Source organism: Rhinolophus sinicus, chromosome 15 (genome assembly GCF_057876585.1).
Source record: "Rhinolophus sinicus isolate RSI-liver-muscle chromosome 15, RSI-T2T, whole genome shotgun sequence".
Lineage (NCBI taxonomy): Eukaryota > Metazoa > Chordata > Mammalia > Chiroptera > Rhinolophidae > Rhinolophus > Rhinolophus sinicus.
In genome coordinates, this window is record NC_142515.1 from 7,784,514 (window position 1) to 7,799,340 (window position 14,827).

At 49.7% G+C, this 14,827-nt stretch overlaps 1 protein-coding gene across 38 annotated transcripts in view; it reads right to left on the bottom strand.

Moving 5' to 3' along the window:
* Window positions 1–202: 202 nt before the first annotated feature.
* TACC2 (transforming acidic coiled-coil containing protein 2) overlaps window positions 203–14,827 on the bottom strand; it is a 186,526-nt gene continuing 171,901 nt past the window's right edge. For all 38 annotated transcript variants that reach the window (XM_019752901.3, XM_074338945.2, XM_074338935.2 and 35 more), the window contains 6 exons: window positions 14,604–14,680; window positions 11,036–11,079; window positions 5,198–5,358; window positions 4,886–4,992; window positions 4,396–4,516; window positions 203–754 (listed from right to left, as the gene is read on the bottom strand). In XM_019752901.3, the coding sequence (XP_019608460.3) occupies window positions 689–754; window positions 4,396–4,516; window positions 4,886–4,992; window positions 5,198–5,358; window positions 11,036–11,079; window positions 14,604–14,680 (576 nt within the window). In that variant the 3' untranslated portion in view covers window positions 203–688. The remainder of the gene's footprint in view (window positions 755–4,395; window positions 4,517–4,885; window positions 4,993–5,197; window positions 5,359–11,035; window positions 11,080–14,603; window positions 14,681–14,827) is intronic.

Consider the following 14,827-nt stretch of genomic DNA (forward strand, 5'->3'; position numbering starts at 1 on the left):
ATTCACTGAATTATTTAAGTGGCAAGTCAATATTTCTCATCAGTTTCTACTTACAAACGCAGCGAAGGCAACGAAGATGTTATTTAAATCTATGGACAAAGAAATAAGCCCAGACGGGGGAGAGTCAAAGGCCGAATCTGATGGGATTTAACAAAGGGGAGAAAAGACTCGACGCTTCCCAGAAAATAAATCATAGCCACACTTATTGCCAAGATCCAAAGAAAAAAATTTATTTACAATAGAGAATTTTATTTGAAACATGCATTTTCTTTTTTTAAAACAAATCAGCAAATGCAGGTCAAGTTTACAGTCCTTAAGGCAAGAGTCCCTGTGCAAGCTGGACATGTTCATATAAAATCCAGAAGCCGCTCACCCTGGGAACTCATGTACAAAGGGCAAAGCCAAGGTCAGCGATTTGTCTTTTATTAGAGAATCAGACAATCTCCCTGATACAGGAACTCTGAGGTCAACTTGCTATGAATTATACTAGGAAAAATGCAAACCAATAGCAAGAAATTCTGATAGTCTCCTTAGTACTGCATACAATCAAATCAACGTTATGTAGAAAGGAAATACAGTAGTGCATACGAAAAAGTGAAAACAGAACCTGCCCATGGAATTGGAAGGACAGCAGTTTGCCGACGGTCATATTGCACGCAATGGTCAAGACCACACATTTGGTTCAGAGTTAGCTTTTCCCCATTTTGGCAATCAGTTCATCACAAATCTTGGTGAGTTCTTCTATCTCTTTGTTCTGCAAGTGAAGACAAAAAAAAAGAGGCTGCTGAAATCTCCTGGTTGTTTGAAATCAAGCCAATCAGAATGGCCATTGGATTTTTAGGGGCATGGAGTTCTCCAGGCCTCTTGGTCCCCGAGAAACGAATTGGAGCCAAACAATTTATATCCATCCTAGCTCTAGCTGTGACATAACCTCTCTGAGCCTTCGTTTCCTTATCTCTAAAATGTGGATGACGACATCTGTCTCTGAGAATTAAATGAGGTCAGAAATGTCAAGTTCCTCAGCACACAATAAAGGCCTAATTAGTATTGGTTCTCTTCCCTTTATTTGCCTTTGAAGGATGTAGACACAAAAGGATGGGCCGGGGTGAGCTGTTGGTGGCGCTTTTGAGAAATGCCACCAGGAGGGGTTCAGCAATTCTACTTGAATGCAGGTCACAGGCATTATTCAGAGGATGCCAAATGGAGCTGTGATCCAAGGGGTCGTGGGGAGAAGTGGGGGCAGATGCTGACGGCAGCAGGTATCCCACACGCCATGCCCTGCCTGTCCTCTGAGGCCCCATCAAGGGGAACCAGCTTCATGTTCATGTCGCACTGATGACCTGATGATAGATACTGTCCATTCCCTAAGAGCAGGGATGCAACAGGACGACGCCTCCATCTTGGCATTGGCAGGTGGGGGCTTTGTTCTCGGATGGGCAGGATGTTCATCTGGCTTAACAGCCAACCTGGAATGACCCTAAGGGGCTAGATCTTTGCAGTGTTCTGGAAACATCCTGCAGCCAGCTTTTCCTCCAGGTCCCCATGGAAGGTGAACCTTAACTACAAGCCTGTACTGAGGCCCCTCCTCGGAAATAAGCAACTTCCTAAGACATGTTCCTGCCTGGTGCCAGGTGTCCTGTGCTTCCGGGTTGGGCTCCTGCTGCCACTAATCGTTGTGGCAGTGCCTGGGAAGAAGCGGGCCTTAGGGTAGGAGAATCTCAGTCTTCGCTGCAGTCCTGCCACCGGCCCCGGCCCCCACTGCCGGGAGAGAGCCTGCCAGGAACATCCTGTCAGCCTGCCTCCGTCTAGAGTTTACAGCTCTGAGGCTCAATTGAGAGGTGCTGAAATGCCCGTGGGAAGCTGGGGCTCTGCATGGAATCAGCACTAAACAGTGGTCCTGAAATCACTGGTATTGACACCACCGCCACTGCTGGGGCTGCTAACAGTGATGCTTCATCTTCTTGGAGCACCACGTGCCGTGTGCCGGTCACCGTGCTAAACATAGCCCGGCACTGCGGTCTCCCTTAGTTCTTACTTTAGCCCCTTAATGGAAGCCACATCATCCCCACTGTCCAGTGAGGAGAGATAAAGCGTCGTGCTGGTCAGATGTGGCAAGTCTGGCTCCTACACAACTCTGCTATTTTACTGATTAAACATCACGTCTAGTGACTGATGGCTGAGAGGCACTAGCAGACCCACCAGTTATCGATTCCTGGAGGTTCTTCTCACTCCATCTTGGCACCACTAGCCCACCACCTACCAAAGTGCCCCATCACGGAGCTCAGCTCCTGGGGCAAAAACCTTTACGAAGTCCTGACTGGGTGAAATGCCCAACGCCTTCACATACGAACTACCCAGGGGGAAATGATGCTTCTGAATCTTTTAAAAACAGAGATTATCCCCTTTATATCACTTAGAGTTCTTTAGGGAAGAACTGGCATGATTAACTCATGCCTCCTGGGGTTTCTTTAACGACAAAGTTACGTTTCCAGATATGTTACCTTTTCTGTCATCCGACACTGTGCAATCCAATTTCTTGTCTTTCAGTTCGCCAAAAAACTTAGCATCACATTCATTTTGCAATTGTAACAGTCTGCACAGTCTAGGTGCCTTGAACATATCTATCCTGGTTCACGCTTTACCTCTATTTACCTAAATTGCGCCAATGTGACGCAATTTAAATCCCATTCAATCTTGATGGAAATAGGAGGAAATGATCTCAGTCGTATTGCTACGTTTCTCGGCTAGAAACATCTGATACACAACTGCCTTCATACCCAAAATGACCAGGGAATGTGGTCTTCAATTTAAAAAGACTATTCCGCTTTTCAAGAGTCACTGAATACGCTCTCGTGGATTGTCAACATTCGAAGGATAAAAATAAACACCCAGTCAGCACTAAGACTGCAGTGATGCTCAGTAAGCAGAGTGAACGAGCAAGGGTTGGCATCTGACGGTTCTGACTGCATCGCTTGTCTCTGCGGTCACTGCTGCGTTCAACCGTCAGAGCCTAGGAATTACAGGCGGTTGAACACATGCAGCACAGTCCAGGGGATTCATCTTCCCTTTTGTCTTGTTCATCCCAAGAGGAAAAGGTAAGGCATGAAAACGACCTGGCAGCGTGAGTTTCTAGTTGTTTGAATTCTGGACAACTAGGCACGGACTGTGGGAGGGTCACCTGGAGGCGGAGTGGCAACTAGACTTGGACCGCAGGGAAATTCATTCCGGAACTAGAGCCATTTAATTCTCAGGGCTAGAAGGAATCTTCTAGATCTTCTGGTTTAATCCCCCCCACATTACAAACCTAGAAACTGAGGTGAAGGGCAAGGCTTGCCCAGGGCCATCCTAGACGGCGGGGGGGGTGGGGGGGGCGAGGACCCAAGTCTCCTGAGTCCCAGGGCTCTTTCCTGACATCACAGAGATGAAGGGAGAGGCAGTACCTTCCACTGCAGAAATTCGTTTTCCTTGGCCCCGATACCCCTGGGACCCCCGTCAGCCCCACTGGGCCCTGGCTGGGTGTGAGCACAAGAGGGGTCCAACCTGAGGCCAGCTGGGTGCTTCTGGATCAGCAGAGGCCATTTGGGATACGTGATGGAGTCCTGATGCCACCTGCCTACAAAGGACCCCCCACCACTGCCCATCAAGGCCCCCGTGCATGCTAAGTGCTGCGAGCCCAGGCCACTGGGCTCTCTGATGACCATTCTGGGGAATCCTAAGCCTCAGAAAATCAGTGGGAATCGGGTTGCACGTCTGGGAACACACCCAGGGAGGAGGCCTGCCTGGCCCCCAGTCACCCAGACTCAGACTCATATGGCACTCCTGGGCAAAAGGGGCTTGTCATTCGGACACTGAGGGAGATGGTGTATACAGCAGACCAAGCGCTAGCCTGGAAATCAGGAAATCTGGGGACAAGCTGAGGGACTTCAGGAGGACCCTCCCCCACCCACAGAAAGAAGAAGACACAGCCCATGTTCTACATCAGGCAGCTGTCTCTGCATCTACCCACTATCTACCCTCTGTGGGTCCCTGGTGGGAACCATCCACTCATCGATAAGCATACTGGCTGCAGTGGTTAAAGAACTATACTTGGCACACTGTAGATGCTTAACAAATATTTGACAAATACATGAATGTTGACAAGGAATGAAAAAGGGCAACAAATACCCATGTAGCAGCTATTCCAGGAAAGGCACAAAGGAGGCCCGTCTCAGGGCTGGCGTTAAGCTGGCTCTTCCAGAGGGAGAGCGCAGCTACGTCACGAAGCATCGCCTTGTCCTGGGAGAGCTGCTGCTGTGCGGGCTTTGTCCAGGGAGCTGCGGTGGAAGCCCAGCTTCAGTTTCTCTGAGGATTTAGCCAGCCCTGCCTGCCTGGAGGCCAGCACCCTGGACCTGTTACCTTCTGCTCCAGCGTTCTCTCCAGCGCATCCACTCGCAGCTGCTCCTTCCGCAGGCTGGCCTGGTAGGCGGCCTGCTCCTGCTGGGCCTTGCCCCGGACCTGGGCAATCTCAGCATTGGCCCTGCGGGAATGGGGTAAGGAGAGGATTCAGAAATTATCACCCTTCTCTGTAGACGCCTCCCACCTTCCTCCCCAACTCTGGGCAGAGGAAACCGTCTGGCTCCAGCTCCCAACAACGAAGGCCCAGCACAGGTGCCCATGAGAACCCCCATCCCGAACCCCCATTCTCATGAGGCCGGGGTACTTTGAGTGGGCGCCTTGGAAATGACAACATGCATCCTTCACTTATAAAATGCATGCTAATTGAAGAATGCACGCATCACAAATGACACTGAATTGTACTGAAAAAATTATCCGCCCTCTCCAGGCCAATGTCAGGGGGGCCATCGGAGCTCCTGTCCTGCCTTGGAAGCAGCCCCGGCCGCGTTACCTGTCCAGCTTCTCCTCTGCATGCACCTTCAGGGCCTGGTACCTCTGCTCCTCCTTCTTCACTCGGGACAGGTACTCCTGTGCACATTTCTTCAGTACCTCTTCATTCTGACACGACAGAGGACAGGGGTCGAGCCCACAGAAGAAATGCCGCGGAGTGCTGGGAACCCCAAAAACTCTCTGATGAAGGTGTAACCTCAGACGGCTAAGTCTGACTCCCCAGCCTGCGAGGATGGTCTTCCAGAAGCCCCACAATCTTAGCCCGCCTGGTCCACCTTCTCCCACCCGACACGTCCCCAGAGCACAAACACACCTTGCGGAAGCCTTCCAGGACCTCCTTCATCTTCTCGTATCTCCTGAAGAGATCAGCCAGAGATTTCTCCACGGAGTTCAGGTCAGCTAGGGCCTGCTCCTTCTCCAGGACCAGCTGCTGGACAGTTTGGTGGGAGACCGACTTCTCCCTCTGTTCGTCCTCTGACAGGAGAGAGAGGAATAAAACCATGGAGCCCATGGCGCCCAAACCTGGTCTCTGGGGCCAGCAAGACCTCAGCCTAACCAGTAGGCATCCCAGACTCGGGAGACCCTCCCCCTGAGCCCACATGGACTGCCTGTCAAGGAACAAGCCCCACGGCCCTGCATCTCAGACCTGGGTCTGTACAGTATTAAATGGATGGAAGTTAGCCACTGTTCTTTGACCTGAGTAATGCAGCCCCATAAAAATCGACAATGGAGAACCTAGTGATTCTATCTGGTTGTTGATGGCAAACAGATAGATCCATAGGTAAAAAAAAAAGAAACCACCACTACTGAATTTTGTGTTGGGCAAGATTAAAAGGTCCTGTAGTACGAGATGGGAGGGGCCGGCCTTCCTATCCATCACGATAAAGAGATGTCGTTGGAAAAGAAAAAAGGTTTCTTCATGCTTAAAACATCCCATGACCCCAAAGCCCACATAACCATCGCCCCTGAAATTCTGCTTTACACAGACAGAAATGGTAATTTCTTTGATAGAGCAGGTGTCTTAATGTTGAGAAAAACAGCTATTTCTGTTGGAGTTTGTTATGTACCAAAGAATTAACTTCTGGCCCATTTCAGAGTGGCTGATGCTGGCGAACGGGACGGCTCTGTCCCCAACTCCACCTCTCGGGACCATCCCCAGCTAATAGTCTGCCCAAGCATTTAAGGGAAAGGCTGCATTTTACGGGAAAGGCTTTCTCTGACCACACTGCATAACCCAGCTGCCCGCCCGCACGGCGCTGTGTTTTGTGTGCGGATGGAGCCACACTGGTCCAGGTGGGTGAGGAGCCATTTGTTGTGATCTGTCTGGGACTTTGGTGACAGCAGAGAGAAGCTCCTGCTCAGAGTTCCCAGGGGAAGGAGCTCTGGAGACCTGTCCCTTTGTCAGCCCCAGTCCCCTGGGACGGGCCTGCCTAAGGACCGAATCTAGAAATGACAACAGCTGTTTAACACAGCAGCCGTGCGTGCTGAGCTCTTCTGCGTGTCAGGTGCCATGCTGTTCATTTAATGCTCCCAAGCCAGCACGCAGTAGCCAGACTGACCTTTCAGAAGCCCAAACCGGTCACCTCACTCCTGCTCAGCTCCCCCAGGGGCCTCCCCTGCCCTGGCTCTGCTCCCTTCCCCACTGCTCTGCCTTTGCCCCTGCCATCCTTGCTCCAGTCACAATGGCCTCCACGCCCCAGGGCTCAGTACTGCCATGGCTTCTGCCAAGAATAGGGGCCCCAGAGCTGCCATGGCTCCCAGCTCATTCAGGTTTCTGACCCCGTCACCTCCTCAGAGGCGGCTTCCCTGAGCACCTGTGGGAAATGTCTCCTCTGTGCTTTATTCCCAGTCCTTTATTCCCTTCCCAGCAGCGGCCACTCCTTAGCCTTGTATCAGACATGTGTATGTATGTACGCACGCACGTGTCTGCTGCTGGCCCGTCTCCCCCAGAACGCACGCTCCACAGGGCAGGGTCCTGAGTCGGTTCTGTCCACGGCTCTGTCCCAGGGCCTACGATAGTGCCTGACTCACAGGACGCTTCAACACACGTCATGCAAAGGATGAATGAGGGGCGCTTCCCAACCCAGGGGCAGGTTGTTTCTAATTTCCATTTCACAGAAGGCAAACGGGGTTTGAGAAGCTGTCACTTGTCCACTGAGGAAGTGGCAGAGCAGGACCCAAACCCAACACCATGCTCATAACCACGGGCTTCTGGGTAACAGACCTAGATGGAAGCAACTCCCTCAAAAGCGGCTCATATCTCTTTGGGTTCTTTCCCCTTAGCAGGATTGACTTCATGCTATATCCTGAAGTTAGGCATATTTGGTGTGTGGTGTGGAGGGAAGAGTGTAGAATTGGGGGCCACATCCTGGTTTTAGCTCGATAGCAACTTGCTCAAAAGTCCAAAAAAAAAAAGGTCCCAAATAAAGGGTCCTTCCTTGTCAGCGTGCAACCAAATCAGCAGGGGTTTGTTCAAACATGGATGGCTGCACCCCAGGGGGTCCCGATTCAGGTGTGGGGTGGGGCTGAGAATTTGCATCCGCGATGGGTTCCACAGCGATGCTGAAGCAGCTGGTCCAGGGAGCACGCTTGGAAAACACAGGCCTGGAAGCTGCCTGCTGTCCCCTGGGCCCTGCCTCTCAGAGCTCCCGCCACCAGGGCAGAGGTGAAGAACCCAGAACCAGAGTCAAGTACTCAACTTGAGCCCTGGCTCTGGTGTCTGCCAGCTGTGTGTGCTGCGGCAGGGTTGATAACCTCTGAGTCTCAGCCTCCTCACCTGAAATAGGGAATCACACTATTTCTCTCACAGCCTTTTGGGGAAGATTGAAATGTATATAAAGTCTTCAGCACCCAGTAAGAACCCAGGTCTGTGACCTGCCAACAGCATTACTGGCACCCCCAAACTGGCGTGATGTCACGTCGCAGTGACCCACGAAGGGACAGCTTAACATACAGCGAGCAAAGAACTGCCAGCAATCTGCTCACTACATGCAGACTCCTAAAAGAAAGGGCGTTTCAGCGTTTCGCCAGGAACCAGATGCTTTTCATTCTTTGAATTCTAGCTGCTTCCTCAGTTCTCAGCACGCTGTACAATGCACATTCCAGGCTGGTTTGAGGCCATGTATACATTTCACTTGGCTTGTAAAGGAGCCATTTATCAAACAGAGTCCATCTGATTTCCTGGATCTGAGACACGGTCTGCCTCAGGTTTCCTTTCCTTCCCATATAACCCCCGTGAAAATGGAATTTCCCAGCTCCCAGGAGACCGAGGAGGCGAGGAACCTTCACAAATCTTTTTGTAAATTATAAATGCAGTTCGGTTCTTCAAACCAGGAAATCAGCCCAAACCCAAGATGCTCCAGACTCAACAACAAAACGATCTTCCTGGAGATTTTCTGGCAAAACATTATTAAACCATGTGGGAATGCAGCCAATACACAAAAGCAAAAGTAACAAAAATAGAAAAGCAAACAAACAAAACAAACAAGGGTTGCAATGGGCAGGTGTCAAATTAGGTGAAAAGCATTTACTTACCAGGCTTGCCTGTTTGTTTTGCAAGCAAAGGGCAAGAAGCAACAGAAAATGGAAGCAAAACAGATAATCAGGGCAGTTGTTAGGAAAAGGCGAAAAAAAAATCAATTGCAACAACCTGCAATGCAGAAAGCATAGAAGTTTGTTTCTATTCTGAATTCTAAAATTCAATGTTTGAACTTAAGCCATTCTCTTTAGGAACATGTGACAAGAATGCACAATGATGGTGGGACAGATGTCACGTTGGAGCATTTGTGAAGGTTCAACTGAAGCCACAGAGCCAGGCTGGAGCCAGGAAGGGCTGGTGCAAGTAGACGAAAACTGGTTTTAGCTATTACATTCACTCTGGTCCTGAATTGCCAAGCTCTCTGGGCCTGAGTTTCCCCTTCCATGAGGAATGCTGGTTAGGTGAGCAAAAACAAGAAGAAAAATATGGAATCCAGATGAGACATGTGGGTGTGTTTCTTCCACATATGGAGAGACTCATGGCCTGCCCAAAGGCACATCCCACCCACAACCACAGCGAGTCCCGAGTCCCGGCCACGCCTGAGCCCTCAGCCCTCAGTCTTCATCAAGGACACGAGGACCCTGACATCTATGGTGGCCCTGAGCAATGACATGCAGTCTGATGGACAGAGGACAGCAAGAGATGTACCCCACGCTGATGCAAACAGGTCTGGAAAAGTGGATGATGAAGACGACTGGAAATGAATGAGTGAGGATGGGGAACGAGGAAGGGATACACGATAAGACGACACCGAGTGACACTGGACGGGTCTCATGGAGCCAACCGTGAGCCCCCCAAATACCCCGAAACGAAAATGCTCAAAAGGGGCAAGGTTACCGTTCTTCAAGAGAGGGACCCTCAGCCAAATACCACCTCCCCTGGGTAGGGTCAAGGGGAGGAGGGGGTACTGGGGAACAGGGGTAGGCGTGCGCAGCCGTAACCCCTGGAGTCACGGTTTCACACACGGCTCAGATCGTCTAGAATTGACACGGCTGTTCTAACTACTCTCACCTGCTAATATGCTGCAAGGAAAGCCTCAGAGTTGAACAATCTTTCTGTCACCTCAGAACAGGCTACTTACACCACGAGAGAGATTCTTATTCCTGGTTTTCAAGAGGGAATGTCTTCTATCAAAATTGCCAGCCAAGCAATAAAAGATGGCTCTGGGCAGTCGTCTCACAGGGGCCAAGGCTCCCGGCCTTTAACCCCCGTTTCAACGCTGGCCGAGCCGTCGTCACCAAGAGCAAAAATAAAAATATATGACTCTGAGACACAGAGGGATGTTTGCAGATGAGCCACTGTAGGTGTGAGTGGCGTTGTCCCCTCCCAAGACTCCAGGAGGCCAGAAGGGTGTGCTCGGCTTGCCAAACACGATATATTGGAAGGCATAAATCCGTCAGCCGGCCACTTCAGCAGCAGTTTCCAGGCCAAGCGCTGTTTTTAGCTCATCTCTATGCCTTCATATACTCTTACACCAATTTAATAACGAGGTCTCGTGTGACAGGAAGCGGACGCCGTGAGGCTGATCCTCAGCAACACCCGAACGGGTTTTCCCCTGAGCTCTAGGAGAATGGCCTTTATTACCCTCAGTCAGAATTACAGTTCCTTGGATGGCGAGCACTTGACTGTCAGCCTCTTTGCCATTCCCAAGGCGGCTCCCAGATTCATCCCGGGAGAAGCTAGAGGGATGGTACGACACCCATCAAAACGTCTGAGAGAGAGGGGTCATCTGCGGGCAGTGTCGGACTGGGACACAGAAACTGGGGGGTGCAGAGAACTGGGGTCTTTACTACGTATGTCCTTAGGAATAAAAGAGTTTTTAAAAAACTGGCATCACGGACCTAAGCAAATAAATAAATAAATAAATAAACAGATAAACAAAAACAAAAAATCCACCCCCTAGAGTCATCGCAGCAGTTTTGAATAATCATTAGGGTAAAAATTTGACCTTGGAACCTCCACAAGATCTTTTCTCATTATTAAAAAAAAAAAAAAAAAAAAGACCCAAGTGTGTATAACTCGTAACTTGAGGCCTTGTTTTATCGCAAGCCAAGGCAACCTGCAGTACTGGTTGCCAGGACTGTTAAGAGGATTCTGAGGCTGTACCCAACTTGAGCGAGAAAGCCGTGTGAGGAGCTAACAGGGTCTGCCACATCACTGGAGGAAGCCGGCGCGGGCGGCTGGACTGTCACACGCTCTGTCCTTGCCCTAGAGACTGTGTAAAGGCAGAGTGGGACATTTTGCCACTTGAGTCTAAACTACTTTAGGGATTTGATCCCTAGTCTCTCCCATGAGCAAACATCCCAGGAACCAACCCAAATCTCTTTCCCCAGGAGGTGGGCAGTCCTTGCTGGGTCAAATGATATGGCCACTGAGGTGAACGCCATGGTCTCCCACAGGCACGAATAACACCGAGGGACATTCTAGCAGGTGTTCCCAGGAAGCCCCCAGGCTCTCTACCCTGGGACAAAGCCATGCTCTGGGATGTCTGGGTCCCTCCCTTAAGGACCTCATGCCCTAAGAGGAGTCTGAGAGGAGCATGCTGGGAGCCTCTATCTCCAGAGCTGTCCCCATAGTTTAGAGACCTCGGGGCAGGCCAGGCCGGACACCCACCTATCATCTGAGCGATGGTCTTCTCATACTCGGCCACTATTTTCCTGCAAAAGAAGTGAAAACATGTTGGAACTATGACAACAGAACAGGTTTTCATTTCACACATGGCCCACGTGCTGTGCCCTCCAACAGCCTGAGCAATGTACGAGAGGACAAGTCTTACTTGTCACAGCTGACTGTCACTTCTAGGGCTACCCCCAACCTCAGCCTTCTCCTTCCACACCCAAATTGGTTCACTTTCCTAGTCACGACTGAACACACCACTCCCTGTGCAAAATCTTCAATGTCTCCCCAGTGCCCACGAAGAAAAAACAATTAAGTCCAACGCATCCTGACACTCGAAGACTTCTGCAACCTGGGCCTGGTCCCCTTCAGCAATCTTACCTCCTTCCATGCCACCTCATAAACACAATGGTTCAATGAGAACAAAGGATTTCTTGTTTGCTCTGAGCTTTCTCACCTCCATGCCCTTGCCCATGTTGTTCACTTCCCTTGTCTATTTCCACCTCTCATAGTCTATCTGTTTATCAATGTCCAAGTCAAATGTTATCTCCTCCAGGAAGCCTTCCCTGATTTCTCCTTGGGACTCCATAACATTTTATAATATTTGAATCTTCTTCCAAAACATCTCATTCATCTGGCACCACAGTGTATGTGTGGAAGTTCCTCTAGGCCCAGAGTCACTTCTTAGTCACCTGTGTTTGGTGGGGGTGGAGATCAGGGAGAGGAGAGAGTAGCACTTCTTGGGTAGCCTCAATAAACAACAGCTGCACAAAAGCACTAAGATCCCCTGCTTGCAAGACTGCCTCACTGTTGCCCCCCCAGTGGAAGCACCCAGAGTGAAGAAGCCCTTCCTCCCAAGTCAACCTTCTGGAAGGAACCTCTTGTAAAAGACTTGGGGGGTGGTTCACCTATGTTATCCAAAAATTATTTTCCACAAGAGAACCAAGAGCAACTAACCACCTGCAGCTCCAGGGCCCTGATTACAGATGACCCCGCCTCTCCTAGCTGCATGACTCGGACAGTTAGTTGGTTATGGACGCGGGCAGATCAGCTTACTCCCCAGTACAGAGAGAACGACCCTAGACTGACTTTCAGGGCTTTGGGGGAAATTAAATAAGTTAAAAGGGATAATAGAATCAGAGCACATTCTGCAAAGTCTAAAGGCCCCGCAGATGCTGGGTGTCTGTCCCTGGCTTCCTGACTATGGCCCCCAGTTCAGCGCCTCACCCCAGGGCAGACTGACAAGAAAGGTGACCAGGACATAAGCCCACTCGGGTTCTTTCTGAATCCAACACAGACGCACTTTTGTGTTTTCTGTGATTAAACAACACCTCCTTGTACCACAGAACCATAAAACGGTGATGGATCTTAGCCGTGGCCCCATCTGAAGCCATCATTACTGAGGACAGAGTCTGGACCACAGCAGGTAAGGGGCGTGTCCTCTCAGAAGTCCTGGGAGACCAGGAGTCTAAAGCTGCTTCAGCTGAGTGGTATTTTCATCTCATCCTCACAATGACACCAAGAGGCGGTGCCCTCATGGACCCCAGATTTGCTGATGGGTATATTGGGGCACAGGGTCATTCAAGAACCTCTCTAGGATTCTAGGGGTGCAAAGTGGCAGGGCTAGGATTCAAACCCAGACTTTGGACTCTGGAGCCTTTGTTCACAGCCCTTCTGCTCACTGCCTCGAGGCCCGGGGACTTAGCCCCCTTGTACAGATGATGAAAGACAGACACAGGGTCATGTGACAGGATCAGAAGCAGGTATGGAGCAGAACCTAATTTACACCTGGTCTGGCTTCAGAGGGTGACAGGGCAGGCCCTGGGGATATCAAACACCAGCGCAGCTGTGCCAGCTGGTGACACTCGAAATCCTACCATACCCGTTAATACAGCACTCCCTGGTGCCCCCACAGATACAACTTCTCCCCAGGAGGCAGAAGGAATCGGAGAACTTCCAGCCTTCCCAATATGCCCTGCTTCATTCCAGTGCAGGCAAAAAATTAAAGCCACCTTGTTCCTTCCCCCACTCCTTCATCTAAACAAACAAGCAAACAAACAAACAGGTAGATTTAAAAATAATGCAACTACCGGGCCTCGGTTTGAATGTGAAATAGCATACTAAGCTTAACCTCCAGAAGGGATCACAAAAAGCATCGGCAAAAAGAAGGAATCAACAGAATTTTCGGGACGCTACTACTTGACATAGGAAACAGGGGCTATGATTACCTCGTTTGCTTGCGATTCAACATGGTAGCCAGAAATGCAATTGATTTTGATAGTATGGTAACACCTGCCATTGCAATTAATTGCACTGTACGTGTACTAATTCTTCAACTATTTAAAAAGAATTCACCCATTCCTCTATGCCCAAACTTTGAGACTTAAAAAAATGAAGCCCATTACAGGCATCATAGCGCCAGCTCTTCTGCCTTGTTAAAATGACTGCGCTCTAATCCATACCGTCTCTAGCAGTTGGAAAACTTGAGCCAACGTAGCTTGTGCTACAGAAAAGCAGGGGTGTGAAAAATGGAACTGTGTTCCCCGCTGCCGCCCTGCTGCCTCAAGCAGTTCTCAGACCTGGGAGCATCCAGAGCCTGGACAGAGCTAACTAAGCCGGGATGGTCCGGGCACAGGTATGGGTAGATGTTGCTTTAAAAATGCCGCTTGCATGATAGTTTTAAAAACCACATCCCAAGGGTACGTTCTAGCCCCCAAGATGGTTTCTTAGTTTCTAAGGTGATAAATGGAGAAAGGAAATAAAGGGGAAAGGGGGCATCAGAAGTGAGGACAAGGGAGGCAGGCCGCTGGGTACAGCAGAAGGAGTTTGGGTTTTGGAGTCAGAAAGGTGAATTCAAGCTCATGGTCTTCTACCTAGAAGCTCAAGAACCTTGGGCAGGTCACCTAACCTCTCTGAGCCGTCTGCTGTCAAACAGAGCCGACAATCCCTTCTTGAGGGCCAGGGGCAGAAACCTCTAGGCCAAAAGCACAGCCCTTGGCATGTGGCAGGCGGTAGCTATCATACGTCTATTACAAATGCAGCAAATGAAAATAAATCGTCCAAGCAAAATTCGGGAGACAACCTAAATGTTCATCCACGGAGACTGGTAAAATTAATTGTTATAACCACGTAAGGACTATTAAGCAACAGTTTAACAATAAGGTGGAGATACATACAAATCTGTCCACGCTAAGTTAAAAGAGTAGCAGGATAAGGAATATTTCCATTCTTTACTTTTGCATCTAAAAGGAGCCTATATCGCTATATTCACACATTTGCCATCAGAAATGGAAAATTCTCGAAAGGATTCAGCAGAAATGGTGCACAGCAGTTACTTGAGGGACACGGAACCAGAGGCTGAGTGGAAAGGAGATTTGGTTTTCACTGTACGTATTTGTTGCATTATTTAACTCACGCACATATTTTAATCATAGTGATATACTAAAAACACTTGTGAAAATAGGAACCTTGGTAATATAGAGCCTTCTATAGAAGACACGGTTCATGGGCCAGCTCCAGCTGTTATCCAACCACGGGTACCAGAAGCCCGGGCACCACAACTGACCTCATTTCCATCACTTCCCGCCGGCTTTCTTCGTATTTCTCTTTCCACTCTGAGACCTCTCTTTCCTTGGTTATGATCTAGTATCAGGGAGAAGAAGAGAAAGGTTAGCCCCAAATGAGTGAATTCAGATCTGAGCAATTCACAGACCGAAACAATTGAATAAATGTGGAATTAAAGCTTCCTACACCAAACAATAATCGTATTCAGAGAATTGCCCCAAGCAT